This window comes from Leucoraja erinacea, chromosome 1, assembly GCF_028641065.1.
Source record: "Leucoraja erinacea ecotype New England chromosome 1, Leri_hhj_1, whole genome shotgun sequence".
Taxonomy (NCBI): Eukaryota; Metazoa; Chordata; class Chondrichthyes; order Rajiformes; family Rajidae; genus Leucoraja; species Leucoraja erinaceus.
Window position 1 is genome coordinate 58,637,025 of NC_073377.1, and position 26,848 is coordinate 58,663,872.

At 43.0% G+C, this 26,848-nt stretch overlaps 1 protein-coding gene across 1 annotated transcript; it reads left to right on the forward strand.

The window, feature by feature from the left end:
* Positions 1–374: 374 nt before the first annotated feature.
* frg1 (FSHD region gene 1) lies at positions 375–25,339 on the forward strand. Its single transcript, XM_055635290.1, has 9 exons — positions 375–492; positions 4,168–4,235; positions 8,153–8,275; positions 12,935–12,992; positions 15,409–15,523; positions 18,793–18,894; positions 21,901–21,992; positions 24,207–24,317; positions 24,429–25,339. Exons 1-9 carry the CDS (start codon positions 437–439, stop codon positions 24,463–24,465), a joined length of 762 nt encoding a protein of 253 aa, XP_055491265.1. The 5' UTR covers positions 375–436; the 3' UTR covers positions 24,466–25,339.
* The last annotated feature ends 1,509 nt before the right edge of the window (positions 25,340–26,848 follow it).

The following is a 26,848-nucleotide window of genomic DNA, read 5'->3' on the forward strand; positions in this document are numbered from 1 at the left end:
TATCTGAGAGGAAGAGTGGGCGGTGTGTTCCCCGAGTGCCAGAGAGGAGTGGTGTGTTTCTCTCTCCCGCCACTGGGCGGCGCTGTTCCCGGTGCCAGTGATGCCCCGTCTCCACCACTGGGTGGCGCTGTTCCCGGTGCCAGTGATGTACTTCTATCTCCCGCCACTGGGCGGCGGTGTTCCCGGTGCCCGGGATGTCCCGCCACTGGGCGGCGCTGTTCCCGGTGCCAGTGATGTCCCGTCTCCACCACTGGGCGGCGCTGTTCCCGGTACCAGTGGTGTACTTCTCTCCCCCGCCACTGGGCGGCGCTGTTCCCGGTGCCAGTGATGCCCCGTCTCCACCACTGGGCGGCGCTGTTCCCGGTGCCAGTGGTGTACTTCTCTCTCCCGCCACTGGACGGCGCTGCGGGCGGCGACTCCCCACGACCTTCTCAACATGGCGGAGTATTCCTGTGTGAAGCGCACGAAGCTGGTGCTGAAAGGCGTGAAAAGGTCCGGGTTTAACTGAGCTCAGGTTGAAAACGCGCAGAGAAAGTGTGGAGTCGGCGCGTGTGTGTGTCTGTGATCCGCGGGTCGGACGGGAGATGGACTGATATTGAGAGGAAGAGTGAGGGGCGTGTGTTTGCAGAGAGAGAGAGAGGCGGGTGTTTACCGGGGAACGCAAGAGGAGTGGATAATACAGGGGACAGATACGGGGGACAGGGACAGATACAGGGGACAGATACAGGGGACAGGTACAGATACAGGGGACAGATACAGGGGACAGATACAGGGGACAGATACAGGGGACAGGGACAGGGGACAGATACAGGTACAGGAGATATGTACAGGGGACATATACAGGGGACAGATACAGGTACAGGAGATATGTACAGGGGACAGATACAGGGGACAGGTACTTCATTTTGTGTCTATATCACAGGCATCAAAATTTGCCTGTTCCTTCTTGAGTGGAACTATATCACATTTAATGCTGTATTTCACCTGTAGAATTGAACAGTTTTTCCTGCCAACAATGGTATTGGTTTATTATTGTCGGGTGTACCAAGATACCGTAAAAAGCTTTACTTAACATGCTATCAAATTGTTACCGTTCATGAGGACAGCAGGTAGTTCAAAAACTGAAAAGAAATAATGCAGAGTATAATGATACAGCTTCAGAGAAAATTCAGATACCAAAGAAAAATATAATGGTTGCAACATGGGAGAATGGATATCTATAAGTTATGAGAGGTCCATTCAAGAGGCTGATGACAGCAGGGAAGAATCTGCTCTTGAATCTAGTGATATGCATTTTAGAATTTTTCTGCCAGAGGGATGAAGGGGAAGTCGAGAATAAGGAATGGTGCATAAGGTCATAAGGAATAGGAGTAGAATTAGGTCATTCTGCCCATCAGTGCAGTTGGTTTGCATGATGGACTGGGCTGTGTCCTCAACTCTGCCAGAAATAATTGGAGCAGCACTTAGGCTAGCAATGTTTTTTTCAATATTTACTTTAAATGAGCAAACGAAAATAGCTTACCAAGGTAGATGGTAGATCAGGATCACACTTTAGCTGATGAGAGGGCCATTCAGTTGCCTGATAACTGCTGGGAAAGTAACATTAGCTAATTTACAGATGACACAAAGCTGGGTGGCAGTGTGAACTGTGAGAAGGATGCTCGGAGGATGCAGGGTGACTTGGACAGGTTGGGTGAGTCGGCAGATGCATGGCAGGTGTAGTTAATGTAGATAAATGTGAGGTTACCACTTTGGTGGCAAGAACAAGAAGACAGATTATTATTTGAATGGTGTCAAGTTCGGAAAAGGGGAAGTACAACGGGATCTGGGTGTTCATCGGTCACTGAAAGTAAGCATGCAGTGAAGAAAGCTAACAGCATGTTGGCCTTCATAACAAGAGGAGTTGAGTATAGGAGCAAAGAGGTCCTGCAGTTGTACAGGGCCCTAGTGAGACTACATCTGGAGTATTGTGTGCCGTTTTCGTCTCCAAATTTGAGGAAGGACAATCTTGCTATTGAGAGAGTGCAGCGGCGGTTCACAAGATTAATTCCCGGGATGGCGGGACTGTCATATGTTGAAAGAATGGAGCGGCTGGGCTTGTATACACTGGAATTTAGAAGGTTGAGACCATCTTATTGAACCATATTAGATTATTAAGTGATTGGACAGGTTAGAGGCAGGAAACATGTTCCTGAAGTGGTTGGGGGAGTCCAGAATCATGGGCCGCAGTTTAAGAATAAGGGGTAGGCCATTTAGAACGGAGATGAGGAAAAACTTTTTCACCCAGAGAGTTGTGAATCTATGGAATTCTCTGCCTCAGAAGGCAGTGGGGGCCAATTCTCTGTATGCTTTCGAGAGAGAGTTAGATAGAGCTCTTGAAGACAGCGGAGTTAGGGGGTATGGGGAGAAGGCAGGATTTTGGAAGATCAGCCATGATCACAGTGAATGGTGGTGCTAGCTTGAAAGGCTGAATGGCCTACTCCTGCACCTATTTTCTATTGTCTATTGTCTATTGGGAAGAAACTACCCTTGCATCTGGAGGTATGCATTTTCAAACTTCTGTTCCTCTTGCCTGGTGGGAGAGGGGAGAAGAGAGAATGACCAGGGTGAGACTGGTCCTTAATTATGCTGGCAACTTTGCTGAGGCAGCGTGCAATTTATTGCGAACGTTGATTAAGCTATTTCCAAACTAGGTTGTGATAAAAAAGCTTTCTACGGCACATCTACAAAAGTTGGTGAGGGTTGTTAGGGGCATGCCAATCTTCTTTAGCTATCTAAGGAAGTAGAGGCGTTGCTGTGTTTTCTTCGCCATATCTTCCCTGTGGCTGATCCAGGACAAATTCCTGGTGATATTTTCTCCGTGGAATTTGACGCTTTTGACCATCTCTACTTCGGCACCAACAATGTATACTGGGGTGTGCGTACTGCTTCCCTTCCTGAAGTCAATCACAATCTCCTTTGTCTTGTTAACATTCAGGGAGAGGTTGTTATCTTGTGAAGAATGGGTGAGGCAGCATCTCTGGAGAGAAGAAATGGGTGACGTTTAGGTTTGAGATCCTTCTTCAGCATTACATCCCTGTTTTTGTATACAAACCCTCTTGAAATAAATGCTAGCATTGAGTTTCCTTTCTTTACTACCGATTCGACTTGCAGATGAACTTTATGGAAATCCTGCACCAGCACTCCCAAGTCCCTTTGCACCGATTTCTGGATTTTCTCCCCAATTAGAAAATAATCTACGCCTTTATTTCTACCAAAATGCATGACTCCACACTTTGCTACACTATATTCCATCTGCCACTTCTCTGTCCACTCTTCCAACCTGTCCTTTTGCAGAGTCCTTGCTATCTGTACACTACTGCCCTTCCACCTATTTTCGTATCATCCACAAACTTGGCCACAAAGCCTTCAATCCCCTCATCCAAATCATTGTACAACGGGAAGAGTAGCGGGCCCCGCAACAACCCCTGCGGAACTCCGCTAGTCACTGCGAGACAACCAGAAAAAAGCCCCCTTTATTGCCACTCCTTGTCTTCTGTCATCCAACCAACCTGCTATCCATGCTACTATCTGCCCTTTGATACTGTGGTATCAAAAGCTTTCTGAAAATCTTAAGTGAACAACATCTACTAACTCTCCTTTGTCTGTCCAAATGGCTTTTGGCACATTGGCCTTCATCAGCCAGAGTATTGAAGTTGGAAGTTCATGTTGCAGTTGTATAGTATACATATTTCCTTCACTCCATAAATGCTGCCTCACCCGCTGAGTTTCTCCAGCATTTTTGTCTACCCACATTTAGAGTATTGTGTTCAGTCCTGGGCACTGTTAAAGGAACAATGTTGAAAGCTGGAAAGGGTACTGCGAAGATTTACGAGGATGTTCCAGGATTAGAGTGTCCGAGCTTTAGGCAGAGGTTAAGAAGACTGGGACTCAAACCTATTCCTTGGAGCGCAGGAGGATGAGGGGTGATCTTGCAGAGGTGTATAAGATCATGAGAGGAATAGATCGGATAGATGCACAGAGTAGGTGAATCGAGGACATTGGTTTAAGGTGAAGGGGAAAATATTTAATGGGAATCTGAGGGGCAACTTTAATGGTCAGGCATCATAGCGCTTACTCCTGTTCATGGTTTACATATTAAAGTTCGTTATAACATTTTATTTTAAGTAAAAAGAAGAAAAACAAAGGAAAAAGAAAACGAGAGGATGAGGATGACCAAGTGGTTGATATTGTTGGTAAGTGAGTTTAGTAACAAAATATCTATTTGCTCTTTTGAGTTTTTCGTGTAAATTTTACACACCCTTACATTTTCGAACATGAGAAAATATTTTACATTAATCTAAATGAGCTTGCCTGGAAGTTTGTTGGTAAAACATTCACTTCAAATACCACAAAGAGGACACTGTACAGGCAGGTACAATTAAAATGTTTACAAAACATTTAGACAGGTACATGGATAGGAAGGATTTAAAGGGATATGGACCAAACACAGGCAAAGAGTATCGGCTCAGATAAGCAACTTGGTCGCCATGGACAAGCTGGACATGCTGTGTAACTCTAGCTCTAAATGTCAAACATAGAAACATAGAAAATAGTTGCAGGAGTAGGCCATTTGCCCCTTCGAGCCTGCACCGCCATTCAATATGATCATGGCTGATCGTCCAACTCAGTATCCTGTACCTGCCTTCTCTCCATACCCCCTGATCCCTTTAGCCACAAGGGCCACATCTAACTCCCTTAAATATAGCCAATGAACTGGCCTCAACTACCTTCTGTGGCAGAGAATTCCAGAGATTCACCACTCTCTGTGTGAAAAATGTTTTCCTCATCTCGGTCCTAAAAGATTTCCCCCTTATCCTTAAACTGTGATCCCTTGTTCTGGACTTCCCCAACATCGGGAGCAATCTTACTGCATCTAGCCTGTCCAACCCCTTAAGAATTTTGTAAGTTTTTATGATCCCCCCTCAATCTCCTAAATTCTAGCGAGTACAAGCTGCGTCTATCCAGTCTTTCTTTATATGAAAGTCCTGACATCCCAGGAATCAGTCTGGTGAACCTTCTCTGTACTCCCTCTATGGCAAGAATGTCTTCCCTCAGATTAGGAGACCAAAACTGTACGCAATACTCCAGGTGTGGTCTCACCAAGACCTGTACAACTGCAGTAGAATCTCCCTGCTCCAATACTCAAATCCTTTTGCTATGAATGCTAACACACCATTCGCTTTCTTCACTGCCTGCTGCACCTGCATGCCTACTTTTATTGACTGGTGTACCATGACACCCAGGTCTCGTTGCATCTCCCCTTTTCCTAATCGGCCACCATTCAGATAATAGTCTACTTTCCTGTTTTTGCCACCAAAGTGGATAACCTCACATTTATCCACATTATACTGCATCTGCCATGCATTTGCCCACTCACCCAGCCTATCCAAGTCACCTTGCAGCCTCCTAACATCCTCCTCACAGCTTACACTGCCCCCCAGCTTCGTGTCATCCGCAAACTTGGAGATGTTGCATTCAATTCCCTCATCCAATTCATTAATATATATTGTAAATAGCTGGGGTCCCAGCACTGAGCCTTGCGGTACCCCACTAGTCACTCCCTACCATTGTGAAAAGGACCCGTTTACTCCTACTCTTTACTTCCTGTCTGCCAGCCAGTTCTCTATCCACATCAATACTGAACCCCCAATACCGTGTGCTTTAAGTTTGTATACTAATCTCTTATGTGGGATGTACAATGTAACAAAATATCTATTTGCTCTTTTGATTTTTTTCATATAAATTTTACACCCTTACATTTTCGAACATGAGAAAATATTTTACATTAATTCAAATGAGCTTGCCTGGAAGTTTGTTGATAAAACATTCACTTCAAATATCACAAAGAGGACACTGTAGAGGCAGGTACAAACAGAATGTAGTTACACATCATTCCCCAAATTTCAATGTGATTTTTCACTGGATTACAACGATCCAAGTCGGGTCAACTTTCTCAAGACAATGGCCAATCACACAAGATTTTTACTATTTAACACTCTTTATCTCCCTCATAAATGTATATACTTGTATCGTCAACATGGGGGGGGGGGGGGGGGGGTGGCCGGCCGGCACTATGCACCACACACGCACGCACACACACACACACAGTAACCACCCCCCTTGATATTATATTAATATTATTCATTCGCTCCTTTTACCCCATCCCCGCCCTATCCACTCATGCATAGCTCCCAACTCACAGGCGCGTCTAGAGAGTGAGAGGGATGGGGGTAGAGAGAGAGGGGCAGAGACACAGAGAGAGGGGCAGAGGCATAGAGGGGTTGGGGGGCAGAGAGCAGAGAGAGAGAGAGAAAGGGCAGAGAGAGGGAGAGATGGGCAGAGAGGGAGAAGGGGGGGGAGGGGGGAAAAGAGGAGGGGGCAGAGGAGGGGGCAAGGGGGGAAGGGGGTGACGTCACTCGCTGCGCGTGGAACATGGTGCAGCCGAATAACAAAATTCAACGTTAATGTATTAACATTTTCGGTTAAACCAAAACAATAAAGTTCAATCGGACTCTTATCTTTAAAGATTTGGAAGTCAGCACTTTGTTCACAAGCAAAGTGAGAATGACCGTTGGTGAAGGATTTGAAGAATGTTCTCGAAATACTAGCTCGCTCATTGTGACGTCATCTGCGAAAGCCATTCAAGAGGGGAGAGGGGGGAGAGTTCTCGGGAAACCCGAGCTAAGGCGCGAGCATGCGCCGTGCGTCGACCAAAGCTCTCGGCAGCTCTCGGGAGTTCTCGGGTAACGTGAGCCGAGGCGCGAGCGTGCGTCGACCTCGGAAGCTGCAGTACATAGCCCACTTGCTCGTTCTTTCTGCGTCTTTTGAAGAACGGGGGGGTGGGGGGACGTCACTCGCAGCGAGTGGAACATAGGGCAGCAGGCCGCGAGGAGCAGAGCCATTGTGACATCATCAGCGAGACCATCTCGTTTATTTTCCAAGTGATTTGAATTTTTTGAACATTTTCATAAATAACTCGGGAAATAATGCATCAAATTTTCAGATGGCGATTTTTCACATCATGACGAAATCGCAACGGAATATGTAAAAATTTCATCGTTAGGGCGTCGTGTTTTCGAGGAGATGTGAAATGCAGACGAACATCACACACACCCCCACACATCCAAGATCAATTTTAATAGTTACTAGACCAGGGCGGACCCGTTGGGTCCCATCCCCTCAACGCGCGGTTCCGGGGCGTGGTGGGCTGCCTTCGACGTCACACACACACACACACACACACACACACTAACCACCCCCCCACACACACACACACTAACCCCCCCCCCCTTGATATTATATTAATATTATTCATTCCCTCCTTTTACCCCATCCCCGCCTTATCCACTCACGCATAACCCCCAACTGCGCAGGTGCGGCTAGAGAGGGGTGGGTGGAGAGGGAATGGGAGGGGGGTAGATAGGGAGGGGGTAGAGAGGTGGTTGGGGGGGGGGGGCGCGGCATCACAGGGGAGGGCTGGTTCCCGAACGCAATACTCCACCACTCACCCATAGGTCCCAATATTCACCACTCCCTAGAGAGGGAGGAGGGTCAGGGAGGGGGGGGAGGCAGAGAGGGAGGGAGGGGCAGAGATGAAGGGGGGCTAGAGGGAGGGGACACGGAGGGAGGGGGTAGAGGCAAAACCTACCCAGGTCATAGAGCAGCAGCCTCCGCACCAGGCGCCGGGCCCGAGCGAGGCAGCGGGTGGGCATGTACCCGGGTTCCCCACCCCCTCTCCATTCCCCCTCTCCTCCCACATTTCGTTTATTTTCCAAGTTATTTTAAATTTTTGGACATTTTCATAAATAACGAGAAATAATGCATGAATTTTTCAGATAAGGCCTCATGGCGTAAATCTCTATTGGAATATGTAAAAATGTCACCGTTAGCTCATCGTGTTATCGAGGAGATGTGAAACGCAGACGAACATCACAGACACAGACACAGACACATCACACACACACACACACACACACACACACACACACACACACACACACACACACACACACTCACACTCACACTCACACTCACAAACACAAATAAATACACATCCAAGATCAGATTTTTAATGGTTATAAGATATGATGTATTTATACTTTTATTCCAGGAGGATGGTGGGCAGTTCGGAATTTTGGAGAAATTACTGGAAGTGTGGCCATAGAGATGGGAAATGGCACCTATTTGCATGCTCTGGATAATGGTCTTTTTACTCTTGGAGCGCCACATAAAGGTTTGTGGGCACAATATGAAAAGTTTTAATCTGTGTTAGTCTGTGCTAATAAAACAAAATCTAAGAAGATCAGGCCTGTACATTGGATACTATGCATACAACTTTGTAAAGGGGTTTAAAAGGGTAGATCTTGGTGTAATGTTTTCCCCTGGCTGGGGTAATTGGAATCAAGATTTACAGGCTCAAAATCAGGGTCAGCCATTCAGGCCTAAGTTGGGTAAAAATGTCTTCACATAGAAGTTAGTGAATCTTTTGAATACTGTACCCAAGATGTTTAGTAGCTCAGTGCATTAGTCAGAAATCAATAGGCTTTAGGATTTTAAGAAAATCTAGAGGTGTAGCAATGAAGTAATCTATGGAGAGTGACATTGTTAATTCAGAAACAATGGTTCTGAATTTAAAGAAAGGTAACTTTGAGGGTATGAGACGTGAATTGGCCAAGATTGACTGGCAATTAATTCTTAAAGGGTTGACGGTGGATATGCAATGGAAGGCATTTAAAGACTGCATGGATGACCTACAACAATTGTTCATCCCAGTTTGGCAAAAGAATAAATAAGGGAAGGTAGTGCATCCGTGGATAACAAGGGAAATCAGGGATAGTATCAAAGCAAAAGATGAAGCGTACAAATTAGCCAGAAAAAGCAGCCTACCAGAGGACTGGGAGAAATTCAGAGACCAGCAGATGAGGACAAAGGGCTCAATTAGGAAAGGGGAAAATAGATTATGAAAGAAAACTGGCAGGGAACATAAAAACTGACTGCAAAAGTTTTTATAGATATGTGAAGAGAAAGAGATTAGTAAAAACAAATGTAGGTCCCTTGCAGTCAGAAACAGGTGAATTGATCATGGGGAACAAGGACATGGCGGACCAATTGAATAACTACTTTGGTTCCGTCTTCACCAAGGAAGACATAAATAATCTGCCGGAAATGGCAGGGGACCACGGGTCAAATGATATGGAGGAACTGAGTGAAATCCAGGTTAGCCGGGAAGTGGTGTTAGGTAAATTGAATGGATTAAAGGCCGATAAATCCCCAGGGCCAGATAGGCTGCATCCCAGAGTACTTAAGGAAGTAGCTCCAGAAATAGTGGATGCATTAGTGATAATTTTTCAAAACTCTTTAGATTCTGGAGTAGTTCCCTAGGATTGGAGGGTAGCTAATGTAACTACACTTTTTAAAAAGGGAGGGAGAGAGAAAATGGGGAATTACAGACCAGTTAGTCTAACATCGGTAGTGGGGAAACTGCTTGAGTCGGTTATTAAAGATGGGATAGCAGCACATTTGGAAAGTGGTGAGATCATTGGACAAAGTCAGCATGGATTTATGAAAGGTAATCATGTCTGACGAATCTTACAGAATTTTTCGAGGATGTAACTAGTAGAGTGGACAGGGGAAAACCAGTGGATGTGTTATATCTGGACTTTCAGAAGGCTTTCGACAAGGTCCCACATAAGAGATTAGTATACAAACTTAAAGCACACGGTATTGGGGGTTCAGTATTGACGTGGATAGAGAACTGACTGGTAAACAGGAAGCAAAGAGTAGGAGTAAATGGGTCCTTTTCAGAATGGCAGGCAGTGATTAGTGGGGTACCGCAAGGCTCAGTGCTGGGACCCCAGCTATTTACAATATATATTAATGATTTGGACGAGGGAATTGAATGCAACATCTCCAAGTTTGCGGATGACACGAGGCTGGGGGGTAGTGTTAGCTGTGAGGAGAATGCTAGGAGGCTGCAAGGTGACTTGGATAGGCTGGGTGAGTGGGCAAGTGCATGGCAGATGCAGTATAATGTGGATAAATGTGAGGTTATCCACTTTGGTGGCAAAAACAGGAAAGCTGACTATTATCTAAATGGTGGCCGATTAGGAAAAGGGAGATGCAACGAGACTTGGGTGTCATGGTACACCAGTTATTGAAAGTAGGCATGCAGGTGCAGCAGGCAGTAAAGAAAGCAAATGGTATGTTTGCATTCATAGCAAAAGGATTTGAGTATAGGAGCAGGGAGGTTCTACTGCAGTTGTACAGGGTCTTGGTGAGACCACACCTGGAGTATTGCGTACAGTTTTGGTCTTCAAATCTGAGGAAGGACATTATTGCCATAGAGGGAGTGCAGAGAAGGTTCACCAGACTGATTGCTGGGATGTCAGGACTTTCTTATGAAGAAAGACTGGATAGACTCGGATTGTACTCGCTAGAATTTAGAAGATTGAGGGGGGATCTTATAGAAACTTACAAAATTCTTAAGGGATTGGACAGGCTAGATGCAGGAAGATTGTTCCCGATGTTGGGGAAGTCCAGAACAAGGGGTCACAGCTTAAGGATAGAGGGGAAATCCTTTAAAACCGAGATGAGAAAAAACATTTTTCAAGCAGAGAGTGGTGAATCTCTGGAACTCTCTGCCACAGAGGGTAGTTGAGGCCAGTTCATTGGCTATATTTAAGAGGGAGTTAGATGTGGCCCTTGTGGCTAAAGGGATCAGGGGGTATGGAGAGAAGGCAGGTACAGGATACTGAGTTGGATGATCAGCCATGATCATATTGAATGGCGGTGCAGGCTCGAAAGGCCGAATGGCCTACTCCTGCACCTATTTTCTATGTAGAACCAAGGGATGTAGGTGAGGTCATATTATATTTATGATGAATTGATTGTCTAGCCTAGGTAGGTATTAAAAAGATTAAGGTGTTGGATGTCTTGGGACAATTAAGGCAGATAAACACCCCAGGATAAGATCTAACCCAGAATCTAAACAAGCAAGGAGATAGCAAGGACATGGACGGGAGATTCTTTGCCACCAGCAAGATACCTATAGCTCATACTGCTCCTTTATTTGGTGGCAAAAAGGAAGGCAGATTATTATCTGAATGGTGTCAAGTTGCGAAAAGGCAAAGGACAAAGAGATCTGGGGGTCCTTGTTTATCAGTCACTGAAAGTAAGCATGCAGGTACAGCAGGCAGTGAAGAAAGCTAATGGCATGTGGGCCTTCATAGCAAGAGGAGTTGAGTATAGGAGCAAAGAGGTCCAACTGCAGTTGTACAGGGCCCTTAGTGAGACCACACCTCAAGTCAAGTCAAGAGAGTTTATTGTCATGCGTCCCAGATAGGACAATGAAATTCTTGCTTGCTGCAGCACAACAGAATATTGTAGGCATAAAACCAGATCAGATCAGTGTGTCCATATACCATAGAATATATATACACACATAAATAAACAGATAAAAGTGCAATAGGCTGTTATAGTTCAGAGTTTGTTTGAAGTTAATAGTTTGAAGTTGAAGTTGTGTTTAATAATCTGATGGCTGTGGGGAAGTAGCTATTCCTGAACATGGATGTTGCAGATTTCAGGCTCCTGTACCTTCTACCTGGCGGCAGCGGAGAGATGAGTGTGTGGCCAGGATGGTGTGGGTCCTTGATGATGCTGGCAGCCTTTTTGAGGCGGCGACTGCGATAGATCCGCTCGATGGTAGAGAGGTCAGAGCCGATGACGGACTGGGCAATGTTTACAACTTTTTGCAGTCTTTGCCGCTCCTGGACGCTCAGGTTGCCGTACCAAGCCACGATGCAACTGGTCAGCGTGCTCTCTACTGTGCACCTGTAGAAGTTTGAGAGAGTCCTCCTTGACATACTGACTCTCCGTAATCTTCTCAGGAAGTAGAGGAGCTAATGTGCTTTCTTTATGATTGCATCAGTGTTCTGGGACCAGGAGAGATCTTTGGAAATATGCACGCCCTGGAATTTGAAGTTCTTGAGCCTTTCCACCATCGACCCGTTGATATAAACGGGACTGTGGGTCCCCATCCTACTCCTTCCAAAGTATTGTGTGCAGTTTTGGTCTTCAAATTTGAGGAACGACATTCTTGTTATTGAGGGAGTGCAACTTAGGTTCACAAGGTTAATTCCCAGGATGGCGGGACTGTCAAATGCTGATAGAATGGAGCGGCTGGGCTTGTATACACTGGAATTTAGAAGGATGAGAGGAGATCTTATTTAAACATATAAGATTATTAAGGGGTTGGATACGCTAGAGGCAGGAAACATGTTCCCGATGTTGGGCTAGTCCAGAACCAGGGGCCACAATTTAAGAATAAGGAGTAGGCCATTTAGAACAGAGATGAGGTAAAACTTTTTCACCCAGAGAGTTGAGAATCTGTGGAATTCTCTTCCTCAGAAGAAAGTGGAGGCCGGTTCTCTGGATGCTTTCAAGAGAGAGTTAGATAGAGCTCTTAAAGATTTCGGAGTCGGGGTATATGGTGATAAGGCAGGAACGGGTTTACTGAATGTGGATGATCAGCCATGATCACAGTGAATGGCGGTGCGGACTCGAAGGGCCAAATGGTCTACTCCTGCACCTATTGTCTATTGTCTATTCACTCTTCAACAAAGTCCGTTGTTGGATTAATTGATCATTTATCTGATCAATTCCACAGGTTGGCTGCAACGTTTTCATAAATAGTCCTGCACAGTAAAAGCAATTGCCCTAAAGAACCCATGTCCTTTTGAGTTGTGAATGATGTGTAGATGAAACTTTGTTCATTATTTTTGTAGAAAGAACACACTGTTGGAAGTAATTATATTGCTAAAACTTTCAGTGTGACAGTTGCACACCGTGTCTTTGTCAGATTTAATCTGTGATCATTAATTTTCATCCTAAACAGATAATGAAACACCGGATCCCCCAGAGCAGTTAACTGCTATCAAGTTATCTGAAACAAGGTGAGAAATGCAAGTTATTACAAAGCAATCATATTGAAGACTCCTATTTTCTGATTCCGGTCTCAACTGCCCCAACGTTCCTACCCCACTACCAGTGATTCTTACGGATAATATGAGATGGATGATCAGTGTCAGAATGAATCTGATTAAGTTGCTCGGTTACCAATGCCACTTATGAAATTCATAAATCATGGTTATCGAGATGAGAGTCTCCCCAGGTTTAATCAGATGGTAAATAGTTGTCTTCTTAATAAATTCGATAAGGTGCCACACAAAAGGCTGGTGCATAAGATAAGAACCCGCATTATGGGGAAAATGTGTTAAAATAGGCTGAAAACTGATTGTAACACAGTCAGAATATGTGCAGTTCATTATCAGGCTGGCACGATGTAGCTGAAGTGCCATAAGGATCTGTTCTTGGCCCTCAGTTATTTACTGTAAACTTCAAGGATGAAAGGTATCCAGGTTTGCTGATGTTACACAAATAGGGAGTAGAACATGCTGTGATGAAGATATTTGGACTGAACAAGATATAGATAGGTTGAACAAGTAGGCAAAATCTCAGCAAATGGAGTGTCATTTAAGAAAGTGTGAGCTCATGTACTCCAAAGCAACATTATCTTAATTGAGAGGGAATGCAAATGATTAGTGCAAAGAGGGAAGATGAATCTTGGCATTTTTGTAAATGAAATACAAAAAGTTAGCATGCAGGTATAGAAAACAGGAAGGCAAATGGCATCTTGACCTTTATTGTAAGGGGGTTGAAGTTTCAAAATGGAGAAGTACAATTGTGCAGGATGTTTGTGTGGCTGCACCTGCAGTGCCATGTACAGTTTTGATCCCCCTTAAGAAATGATATACTAGCATTTTTTCATTCATTCAAGAGACGTGGGCTTCACAGGCTGAATCAACAATTAACTGCCCCTAAGCTGCTCCCATAAACCACTGCAGACCTTGAGGTGTGGATGTATCCATACTGCTGGTCAGGAGAGAGTTCCAGAATTTTTACCCAGCAATATGTTTCTAAGTCAGGATGGCGTGTGGCATGGAGGGTAATTTCCAGATGGTGTTGTTCCCATGCTTTTGCTCCCGTGCCTTTCCAGCAGGTAGATGTGTGTGTGTGGAAGGCGTCTTGGTGAGTGACTGCGGTACATCCAGTAGGTGGAACAAACTGCTGCCACTGTTCATCAGTGGGAGAGGGTGAATGATTATGGATGTGGTGAGGCCTATTAAGCAGTCTGTTATGTCCTATATGATGTTAAGCTTCTTTAACATAGATCAGTACAGCACAGGAATGGGCCTTTGGTCCATTCTGTGTTGAACACAATGCCAAATAAAAATATTCCCTGCTGCCTGCAGGTGACCCTTATCCCTCCATTCCCTGCTTATCCTTGTGTCTATCTGCCTCTTATACACCACAGGATCTGCTTCGTTGCCACCCACCACACTATCAAGTCTCCCCTCAGTCTCCACTGCGACAAAGAAAACAATACAAGTTTATCCAACTTCCCCTCATAGCTTCGCTTCGCCGAACACCACCGCTCGGTCCGCAAGAACCTACCTGACCTCCCGGTGGCTCAGCACTTCAACTCATCCTCTCATTCCCAATCCGACCTCTCTGTCCTGGGTCTCCTCCATTGCCAGAGTGAGCAACACCGGAAATTGGAGGAACAGCACCTCATATTTCGCTTGGGGAGTCTGCATCCTGCGGGCATGAACATCGAATTCTTCCAATTTTGTTAGCCCTTGCTGTCTCCTCCTCATCCTCAGCCCTCGGGCTGTCTCCTCCCATCCCCCAGCCCTCGGGCTCCTCCTCCTCCTTTTTGTTTCCTTCCATCTCCTTGCCACCCCCTATCAGTCTGAACAAGGGTTTCGGCCCGAAACGTTACCTATTTCCTTCGCTCCATAGATGCTGCTGCACCCGCTGAGTTTCTCCAGCATTTTTGTGTACCTTCCCCTCATAGTTAATAGCTTCTAATCTAGGCAGTATCCTAGTGTACCGCTCTGCATCCACTCCAAAAACCTCCATATTCTTCTGTAATGGGGCAACCAGAATTGCACACTTGCCACACAAGGTTGCCTTGAGTTCTTCCATGGGGTCATGGTCATTGGATAGATGTGAAAACGTGCCCACAAGCACAATTATGTGCTATATTGATCAGGTATAAAGATATTTGATATTGATATTATTGGTAATATCTACCATGGTGCCTAAAAGTAATGCAAATGTGCAAGGCCATGGTACTTAACAAGCCATTTAGCAAGTGGGAAAAAGACATCTCTTACAGGCCATTATAAGAATGAAAATATTTTATAGAAAATACACTTTTGAAATTACTTTAAATATAATTACTCTGTATGTAAACGTTATACTATTGCAGAACAGATTTTCATTACTTCTCGTTATTTCTTGCAGGATAGCACTGAAGTCTGGCTATGGCAAGTATATGGGAATAAATTCTGATGGAGTTGTTACTGGTCGATCAGATGCAATTGGATCAAGAGAACAGTGGGAGCCAGTGTTTCAAGATGTAATTGCCACCTTTAAACTTTATTTAATCATTATTGTCACAAACAAATATATCTTGCTTTCTTCCAGTATTCCTAATATAAAGTGGTAGTCAGCAAAGCCTCATCTGGAGCATGTTAAGTTTAAAGCACCATGCTGTGCTAAGAATATTAGTGCCTCGAAGAGGATACAGTGGAAATTTTCTAAAATGGTACTTGGGGTAAGAGACTTGTTTATGTGGAGATATGGAGAAGTTGGTGTTAACTTCTGTAGATCAAACAGTGTTGCTGATTTGATCCGTGTCTGGTTTTGTTGCTGATGACCTGATCCATAATCCATGTCAGGTTTCCCACACCACCACCACCTGGTTGCGTGCGGGCAGCCATGCGGTTAGTTCAACATATGATTCGGAGCCTGCAGTACCATTTCATCGACCTTTGGCCTCTCATCCATGCTGCTATCGGACAAATCTGACAGGGGCTCAGCCTGCAGCAAATTTATGGCCTGCTTTGTCTGCTCCTTGTTAGGTTGGGATCTGCAGCATCTCCAGAAATGCTTATGCCTCTTGGACCCATGGCAAACTTGACCAAAGGCAGGGCACTTCTCTCTCTTAGCCAAGTGCCCCCCACCACAGTTGTTACATTCTTGAATGAAACAAGCTGCAGGATAATTAAGCTGTCTCTGCCTTGTTAATTTTTGACTGGGATATTGTCGTGGTTTTAAGACTCAAAGTTTGGATAAGATGACAGACACGGAGAATTCTTCAAGAAGACGAAAAGCCTTTATTTGCAAATATTCAGCTTGGAACATTCAGAGGTGACACCACCTGTCCGCTCTCTAATTGCTCTCCGATCCACAGAAACAAGCAGCTTTCTATTACAGTTTTCAGCCTTATCTTCTGCCACATTATCTTTCATGATGTACTCCTTTGCATCAATCTGCCTTTGATTCTAGTATTCACTGTCTCGCCACCATTACTTCCGACCTTGGTTCAATCCTATTAAACTTTACATTCCCCTCATATCTCTCTTTGACTCGCCACCCTTAAATTTAACATTAATCTCTCAGCTATGTCCTGCCACCATTATGTTCCAGCTAAAGCAACTTTATGCCAAGGTTACACACACACCATACATACTGGTTTATATGTTTACACACAAAGATACAAAAGGTGCAAAAGTAAAAATAAGAAGTAACTTGTTTATAACTTCCATAAGATAAGGCCTGAGCGCTCCCAAGCTGACCTTGTAGTGCCATCTGCTGCTGCCTTTGTTGCCTTGGAAACGGAGCTAGCACGCTATCAACCCCCATGTGTTAGGTGGGCAGACCCTGACCTAACAGAGCAGACAAAGCAGACATTAGCTGCAGGCGGAGCCCCTGTCAACCTTTCATAGTTTTATATCCTCTATCCTACTCTGATCCTCTGAGCTATCTATGTAATTCTGGCACTTGTACATCTCTTGTTTTAATTACTGCACAATTGACAACCATGTCTGTTTGCCATGCATAATCGAAGATGAGGTAAAAGGTTCTCCTCATCTGCAATTATTTTGTCTTTATTTGAATGGCCAGGTAAGTTGGAAATAATGGGTGAAGGAGAAATGTTTCTTAGAGCTCTGCAAAATCTCTTGGAAAAAGTTCATACCTTGTAAATTTTGTGTCTGACAATACTAGAAGTGGCAAAGTAGCCTGTTTACTATTTTTAAAGGAAGACACTGGTACACTGTAGCCTTTATTAACGTACCAACATGTTGATTTTGTTCCTGAGCAATGCCATTGGCCACGAGCTGATTTGACCTCTTGTATATTTTGCACCATGTAGTAAAATGCGCCTACCTTCTTCACTATCTGATGTACAATTATGAGTGTTGTGTTGGCTTCACAATTTAAAACTACATTGGGTGCTGCATTAATCAAGTAGATTTTTTCTTTAAATTAGCGTATGTAACAACAGCCAGTTAATTTTCCTACCCAATTTTTGACGGACAAGAAGTGCTATTCAATAACCAGAAATGCCAATAATTAATTACGTGAAAGCTTTGCCATGAAGTCCAATAATAAAAAGACTTGAAAATATAACCTCTGGTGCATTTAAGGGAGGTGATCAAAAAGCTGTTAAAGGTGAGAGATATAGCCACCATGGTTCATAAATAGATTTCCACATCCAGAGCTTGGACAGCAGCTTATGTGACTGCCTCATGACAATGAGTTTGCATGCCATGTTTTAGAGTAACCATATAACCATATAACAATTACAGCACGGAAACAGGCCATCTCGGCCCTACAAGTCCGTGCCGAACAACTTTTTTTTTCCCATAGTCCCACCTGCCTGCACTCATACCATAACCCTCCATTCCCTTCTCATCCATATGCCTATCCAATTTATTTTTAAATGATACCAATGAACCCGCCTCCACCACTTCCACTGGAAGCTCATTCCACACCACTACCACTCTCTGAGTAAAGTTCCCCCTCATATTACCCCTAAACTTCTGTCCCTTAATTCCTCTTGTTTGAATCTTCCCTATTCTCAAAGGGAAAAGCTTGTCCATAAGTAGGTTATCTTAGGACTCATTGTGAAACTTCTATAGTTGATTGCTGAAAGTGTCTCTAAGTTAATAGCTTGTGTTTTCACCAAATGCAAACCCATAAAGCAGGGGTCGGCAACCTACGACCCCCGGGCCGAATGCGGCCCGTAACCCAAAATTATCCGGCCCGCAGGTGGATTTTTTTCACCGCAGTCATCCGGCCCGCCGAGCGCCTGCCCACGTTTAAGAAAGAACTGCAGATGCAAAATCAAAGTCAGACAAAAATGCTGGTGAAACTCAGCAGGTGAGACATGCAAGGATTGCATGAGGCTGCCTCACCCGCTGAGTTTCCTCAGCATTTTTGTCTACCTACTGTGAACACGTGATTTGATGCCATGGGGGTGGGAAGGGGGCGGGACCCATGTGTACACGTGGTGGATGTGGCTCGCCATCCGCTCACAGACATGCGTCCCGGCCCCTATACAGAACAAGGTTGCCGACCCCTGCCATTAAGTATCCATCCCATGATGTAAGCTTAACCTAGTATTGTGACCTACAACTATTAAAATCGCATAACTCTGAGGAAAAATCAATGACCCTGATCTGAGTAAGGAGATACTAACGATTTATGAGATGAGTTTGTGAACTACCAGTTTCTTCCTATGTGTTGTCTTAAGATAGTGATGTTGTGATATATTTGGGAAGAATCCAGGAGAGATTCTAATATGTGTGTGATAAGAAACAATTGAATTTGATTTTCCAGGGAAAGCTTGCATTGATGGCTTCAAACAGCTGCTTCATTTCATGTAATGATGGTGACGTTATTGCAAAGCAAAAAACTGCTGGAGACGAGGAGATGATAAAGGTATTTATGGGGTGGTGATAAATAAATTGTTTCTTCCGTTTCTGTTTTTAAGTTGACATGGCTATGCTATCCATTGTCTAACGAGAAAATATCTGATTTATTATCATCTTAAATTCTGCATATTCTAAGTGTTTATTTTAACATAATCTACTGTTCCTGAAAAGACACCGTTGTGCCTTTGCAGATAATTCATGCACTCAGTCTAAACAATGATGGATGTAAGAACCTTAATATCAATCGGTATAAATTGGAAGGCAGGATGTGCTTGTTGGAAAAACACCTGGCCTTTTCATCTAATTAATCCATACACAAGCAGTGTATATATACTACTTTTAACCAAGCCCTGGGCAGATTACACATGGTGTACTTTGATCTCTATGAGCATCAAACCTTATAAAGGACTAGACTAAGTGGGACCCGTTGGGTCCCTGTCACACAGGAGGTTTGGTCCCCCAACGCAATATTCCACCACTCACCCATAGCTCCCAACTGCACAGGCGCAGCTCATTTCCCCTCATCCCTAGCACTCTCTCCCTCTGCTCTTCACCCTCACTCTTCTTTCCCCTCTCCTCCCCTACCCAATCTCTCCCTCCCCTCTCCTTTCCCCAACCCTGTCACTCCCTCCATAACTCCTATCCCCTCCCTACTCCCATCCTATCTCTCTATCCCCCACTCCTCACCTCCTATCCCTCCTCACCTCCCCACTGCCCTCCTCTGCCTCTATTCCCCACTTCCTACCTCCCCACCCCCCCCCTCCTCTACTCCCCCCCTTCTCTACCTCTATTTCACCTCCCCATTCTCCCTCCTCACCTCCTCCCTCTTCTTTTCCCTCTCCTCCTACCACCCCAACCCCTCCCTCACCTCTCCTTTCCCCTACCCTCAGTCACAGAAATATCGTAGCGCTATTGCGTACCGTTTTTGCGCAAATCTAAAAAAAGTGCAAACCAGAAGAGCACAAGATCACAGTTTTGGTTATATATAGATAGATGTATTGATTTTGAAGGGATTGCAGTATTGATTCACAAGATTTATACTTGGACTCCAAGAGTTAAATCATCATAACTATTTACATGGATTAAAATTATATTCCCTGGAATTTGAAGATTGATTGGGTTGAAGTTGTCAAGATATTGGGGGAAAATATTAGGATGTCGTAGAGAATGTTTTTTTGGTGGTTGGGGAAACAAAAAAATGCAGCCACATCTTTCAGGTGTGAATTTAAGAAATCTGCTTCACGCATGGTATGAAGAAAATTATGAGCATTCTGCTGGAAATGGCAATCGATGCCAGATGATTGTTAAATGTAACTTTCAGATTGATAAATTTTGCTAACCAATTATATTGACATACAGGAAAAACACAATTACATGGAGTTTTGTCGCATATCAGCATAATCTTGTTGGACAGAATTGGTTCAAGGCCGTGGGTCTCAAAAGGAAGCACGAAGTCCAGTGTTTTGAGAGGCACCTTTTATTATGTTCCTCCCGGTTGTAGGGAAGACCAAACAAGAGAAAGATGGCACCCAAACCCCTGCCTTTAAACCCTCTGGCTAAGGGCCGCCTCCGGACTGAACCACTCCCGTGCCGAGGGGTTCGACAGTATGATGGCATGACCCTTGGGAGCCACCACACTAAGCCTTTTCTCAGATTTTTTTTTTTTTTTTTTTTTTTTTTTTTAAAGCCTTTTCTCAGATCAATAAATTATTATGTTTTCATATCCCAATTATTCTCTTGATCTGCCTTAAGATATTTCTCCGTTCTTCCTTTCCATGAACAAAATCCACCAATGCTTTTTAATTGGAAATAAACTGATCTCAGACCAACTTCATCATTTCTCATTTTCACCATTAGTATATTATCCAAGTCTGTCCTGGGTTAGCTGAAATCACATAGTATCATTGCCTTTTTTCATGAAACATTATGAACTCTCTGCAAATCTATTTCTCAATTTTATTTCCGCTTTGGATTTATTTACAATCTCATTTTATTCCATTTGATAGATTGTTTTATTTATACTGCAACATCATCACAACTTTATCCTATGTCCTGCAAATCTTGTAACTAGTAAATTAGACACAACATATAATGCAAAGTTGCTCTTTCAGATAATATCTATGGAGAGACTTAACATATTGGTTGATGACCTGTCATTAGAACTGGAAAATCTTGATAGTGGTTTTGTATCTTTATGATTTCCAGTCTTGATGAATCCTAAGTTTCATTACTTGATTTCAGCAAGACTGGAAATTATTAAAATACAAAAAAAAAAATTATCATTGCCCATTGAAATAGCCACCATACATCATTAAACCTGGTTTAATATCATTTGCCATTTCATTGGTGTTCTTTCTCACCACATTTCCAGAAATAATTTGGGTCTTGGTTTATTATTGTTATGTATATTGAGATAGTGAAAAGCTTTGTTTTGCAAGCTACTCAATCAAATCAAATAATTTTTCACACAGTGGTGATTCTCTGGAACTCTCTGCCACAGAAGGTAGTTGAGGCCAGTTCATTGGCTATATTTAAAAGGGAGTTAGATGTGGCCCTTGTGGCTAAAGGGATCAAGGGGTATGGAGAGAAGGCAGGTACAGGATACTGAGTTGGATGATCAGCCATGATCATATTGAATGGTGATGCAGGCTCAAAAGTCCAAATGGCCTACTCCTGCACATATTTTCTATGTTTAATACTATACATAAATACAATCAAGCCAAACTCGAGTAGAATATGTAGAGCAAAGGGTTACAGAGTGCAGAATATAGTTAGAACTACTAGAAATGTTGCTGGATTTACAGGTAGAAAAAATAATTAAAAGAGCAGGGTAATTGTATCATATGATGGTAGATTCTCCTGTGGAACCAGCATGCAAAGAGTCGCCAGGCACAGGCACCATCTATAATTTCATACTATTATTGTAGAAAAACTTTACCTTGTTGTGCGTGCCTACCTCTTCTCAGTACATGCGGATTTGCCAAATCAGTAACCTGCATTTTTATTTCAATAGATCCGTTCCTCCGCTGATATTGTAATAAAAGAAAAAGATGAGCTTTTGGATGAAGACAAGGGTAACGTAAAACACTGTGAGATTAACTATATGTAAGTTCTGCAAAAACCTTTAACCACAATTGAGCCAGTACCTAAGTAGATTTAAGCGTTTTATGCTTACTAAGAAATGAGAATGGAAAAGAGAAGCTGGCTATCTAAACAATGAAAATCTTCAAAGCTTGAGTTCCTGAGGTACGGATGCCCCAGTGCATAGTCAGGAAAGGTTTGTTTGCAGCGACAGAAAATAATTGTGAATACTCAAGAAGTTTTAAAGAGCAAGAGGGAACTTGATGGAAACTTAAAACTTCCTGAGACATCTTGAAAGTGGATGTTCAGAGGATGTATACTCTTGTGGGATAATCTAGAACTAGAGGTCGTGGTATACAAATAGAGCCACCCATTTAAGCCACAGATGTCTCTTTGGAATGCTTCCTCAAAGATGGTGGTGGAGTGGGGGCCAGAGGTTTTGAAGCAATTAGATAGGGGCTTGATAAGGTGGACTATATGGAGTTGAGAATATTGGACTATCTTATTAAATAACAAAACAGTCTGGTACTTTTAGATCGTATCTTTTCATTACCAGATCTAGGTTCATGTCTTGCCTAAAAAGATGTAGTGAGTAGATCATAGATTAAATTTTGGTCCTCAATTCCCTGTTTAGTTTGGTTAGTTTTATTAGCTTTACCTGCTGAAGAAGCAATCTAAAATGGTGAAAAGAAATGGCACTGGTGAGCAGTAAAGGTGTATCATGGGGGAATGTCATATGATTGCAGTAGAAAGGATCACACCGTGAGTATAAGACTGTAACAACAGGCAGTTCTGCCCTGTGCCAAACACATGCTGAGCAAACCTGTAATACCTTTATCTAGAATATAAAACTGGGAAAATAAATGGTTCCTCAAATATGTCTAAAACATTGCACATAAAATCAAAAGTTTATGAGGATGTTGCCAGGACTAGAGGGTCTGAGTTATAGGGAGAGGTTGAGTAGGCTGGGTCTCTATTCCTTGGAGTGCAGGAGGATGAGCGGTGATCTTATAGAGATAATCAGAGTATAAAATCATGAGAAAAATGGATCGGATAGATACACAGAATTTCTTTCCCAGAGTAGGGGAATCGAGGACCAGAGGACATAGTGAAGGGGTAAAGATTTAATAGGAATCTTAAGAGTAACCTTTTCCACAGAAAAGGGTGGTGGGTGTATGGAACAAGCTGCCAGAGGAGGTAGTTGAGGCTGGTACTATCCCAACGTTTAAGAAACGGTTAGACAGGTACATGGATAGGACAAGTTTGGAGGGATATGGACCACGCGCAGGCAGGTGGGACTAGTGTAGCTGGGACATGTTGGCCGGTGTGGGCATGTTGGGCCGAAGAGCCTGTTTTCACACTGTATCATTCTATGACTAAATCATCTCGTTTGTCACATAATTCAGAAATACTATGACCCATCTCTTGCAGTTGAAACCTGCGAATGTCGGTTTTCATTGTGTTTTAAAAAAAACTTTAAAAAAAGATTTCCATGAATGATCAAATTCTACACAGCCTGTTCAGGATTTGCCCAGCAGGGGCTTTCTGTTTTCACATCTTAATTAGATCACTCATGATCTTCTATCAACAAGGGAATAAATTTAGTCTTTGCACACTCCTGATTTAATTGTTTAGATCATGGACTTTCTTCTGAAATCTCCTTCCAGAGTTGTAGACCTTGGAAATGAATGTGGTAAGGTTGATGCATTCTAAACTGACATGCAAGTAAGATAAATGTCAGCATTCCATAAAGTTTAATTATATTTGTAATTGCCCACCAGCTTTTAGTGATCTCTGTTCATGTTCCTAAATATCTGGTAGTCAGTCCACAGTTCCAAGTTTCACTTACAGGATATTCTGATTGCCCTTTCAGAGATTTAAATTAAATAAGCTCACAACTTTGTGCACTCATTAATGTTATTACCCTTTAAAAATTTTTAACAGCTGAGAGACCACCTAACAAAGTTATCAATGATTTTCCATCAAAGGTGTGCACCATCCAATTTAATTCTAAGCTGACCCGCTGAGTTACTCCAGCATTTTGTGTCTATCTCCAATTTAATTCTCTCCATCTGTAACATTTCATGATGATGTTTCTCATTTCAAATTTCAAAACTGAAACTCGATCCAGAGTTAGGTCTTGGAGGGGGGGAAACGTAGAATAGAACCCATATTGAGTTTTTTGTTACATTGTGCTGACCACTTATTTTGTGTTCCCACTGTATCCCTTTATTGCAGAAAGAAATTTCAGAGTTTTCAAGATCAAAAATTGAAAGTGAACACAGAAGACAGTAAAATACTGAAGAAAGCCAGAACGGAAGGTGCTTTCCATGAGACTTTGCTAGACAGGTAACTGTTTAAGTGTTGAATTTGGCAAATCACAAAATGTTATCCATTTAGATTCTTTGGCAGTCTTAAATCTTTAGCTTCATAATACATTTTCTGTGCTTTGCTCTGCAGGAGATCCAAGATGAAAGCAGACCGATATTGCAAATGAAGTCAGGATATATTTTAATGTCTTGTTTTTTTTTTACTGGATATGTGACCATTATGTTTGTGTTCCAAGAACAACAGTGTTGTATAGTAATCAGTGATGGTGTCATGTAAACTTGATATTTTTAAATGCCTTGAAAGATATACAAGGAAAGTAACCTTGAGTGGCTACTGTTACAGATTCATCTTCTCATAATAAATTGTAAAAATAAATAGATTTCCGGTTCATTGTGATGATTTAGTATCTTAATCAAATTGTTACTTTAATAAAAGCACAAAGTACTGGGGCAGCGGTAGAGTTGCTTCCTTACTGCGAATGCAGCGCTGGAGACCCGGGTTCGATCCCGATTACAGGTGCCGTCTGTACGGAGTTTGTATGTTCTCCCCGTGACCTACGTGGGTTTTCTTCGAGATCTTCGGTTTCCTCCCACATTCCAAAGACGTACAGGTTTGTAAGTTAATTGGCTTGGTAAATATCCCTAGTGGGTGTAGGAAGTGTTAATGTGCGGGGATCGCTGGTCGGCGCGGACCCGGTGGGCCGAAGGGCCTGTTTCCATCCTGTATCTCTAAACTAAACTCAACAGGTTAAGCAGCATCTGTGGGGTGGGGAATTGGAAGAAGATATTTCAGGTCGGGACTCTTCTTCCGACTCCCTATTTTCATAAATCATCCAAGAAAGAGAACAATGAAAGGGAAGTTCACAAACAGAAATTGAGAAGCAAGGAGGGCATCGACCTGAAACATTAACTGTTTGTCTCTTTCCACCGATACTGCCATGTCCAGCATTTTGTATTTTGATCTCAAAAACAGAATCCTTTCAGAGTTTTATAAGCAGCATCTTTTTGTGCACAAAGTTAATAAAACCTTCATGGGGTCCATTTTTGACTCACTTTATTCATTCACAATCAACAGTCAGTGATGTAAGTCTTGAATCAGGAACGCCAAAATATTTCGTTAGATGAAAGATTAGCATAAACCTGGTATAAATGTATGCCCTCAGATAAATGAGGAATAAAAAGAGTGGTAGCATGGTCAACTGCAAGTTTTAACTAATGACACCCAGCAAATTATGGAAATCAACTGCCATTGATCAAGGCACAAGATTTGGAAACAGCAATGTCACTCTTGGCTCAGTCAGGCCTGTAAACTCCTCACCAATAGGACCGAGGCTGGGTTTGAAATTGGAAGAGCTATTTCAACTGGTTAAATACCCACTTATGTAAATGTGATATTTTAGTTATTTCTTTTTAATTACATTACATTTAATTACATTACAGGTTACATTTCTAAACACCTGTTTTCACTCCTTTGCTATGACATTCAAAATTAAGCTTAGGTTCATCCTGTTTCCATTGATTATCCTTGAGATGTTTCTAAAACTTGATTGGAGCCCATCAATGATAAATTAAATTGATTGAACATGATTTGGAAAGGTACACACCTGTTTATATAATGTCCCGCAGTTAACAGCGCATGTCAGAGCAAAAACCAAGTCATGAAGACGAAGGAATTGTCTGTAGAACTCCGAGATAGGATTGTGTCGAGACACAGATCTGGGGAAGGGTATAAAACAATTTTGCTGCATTGCAGGTCCCAAAGAGCACAGTGACCTCCATCATTCTTAAATGGAAGAACTTTGGGACCACCAGGATTTTTCATAGACTGGCCACGCGGCCAAACTGAGCAATCGGTGGAGAAGGGCCTTGGTCAGGGAGGTGACCAAGAACCCGATGGTCACTGACAGAGTGACCAGAGTTCCGCTGTGGAGATGGGAGAATCTGTGAAACACAGTGGTGGGGGTGTTATGGCCTGGGCATGTATGGCTGCTGAAGGTACTGGCTCACTTATCTTCATTGATGATACAACTGCTGATGGTAGAAGCATTATGAATTCTGAAGTGTATAGACACATCTTATCTGCTCAAGTTCAAACAAATGCCTCAAAATTCATTGGCTGGCAGTCAATTCTACAGCAAGACAATGATTTCAAACATATTGCTAAAGCAACAAAGGAGTTTTTCAAAGCTAAAAATGGTAATTTCTTGAGTGGCCGTCAATCATCCAATCTGAACCCAATTGAGCATGTATTTATATGCTGAAAGGAAAACTGAAGGGGACTAGTCCCCAAAATAAGCATATGCCAAAGATGGCTATAATATAGGCCTGGCAGAGCATCATCAGAGAAGACAACCAGCAACGGGTGATGTCCATGAATCGCAAACTTCAAGCAGTCATTGCCTGCAAAGGATATGCAACAAAATACTAAACATGACTACAATGTACATTTACATGACATTCTGTGTCCCAAACATTATGGTGCCCTGAAATGGGGGGGACTATGTATAACCACTGCTGTAATTTCTACATGATGACACCAAAATGTATAAA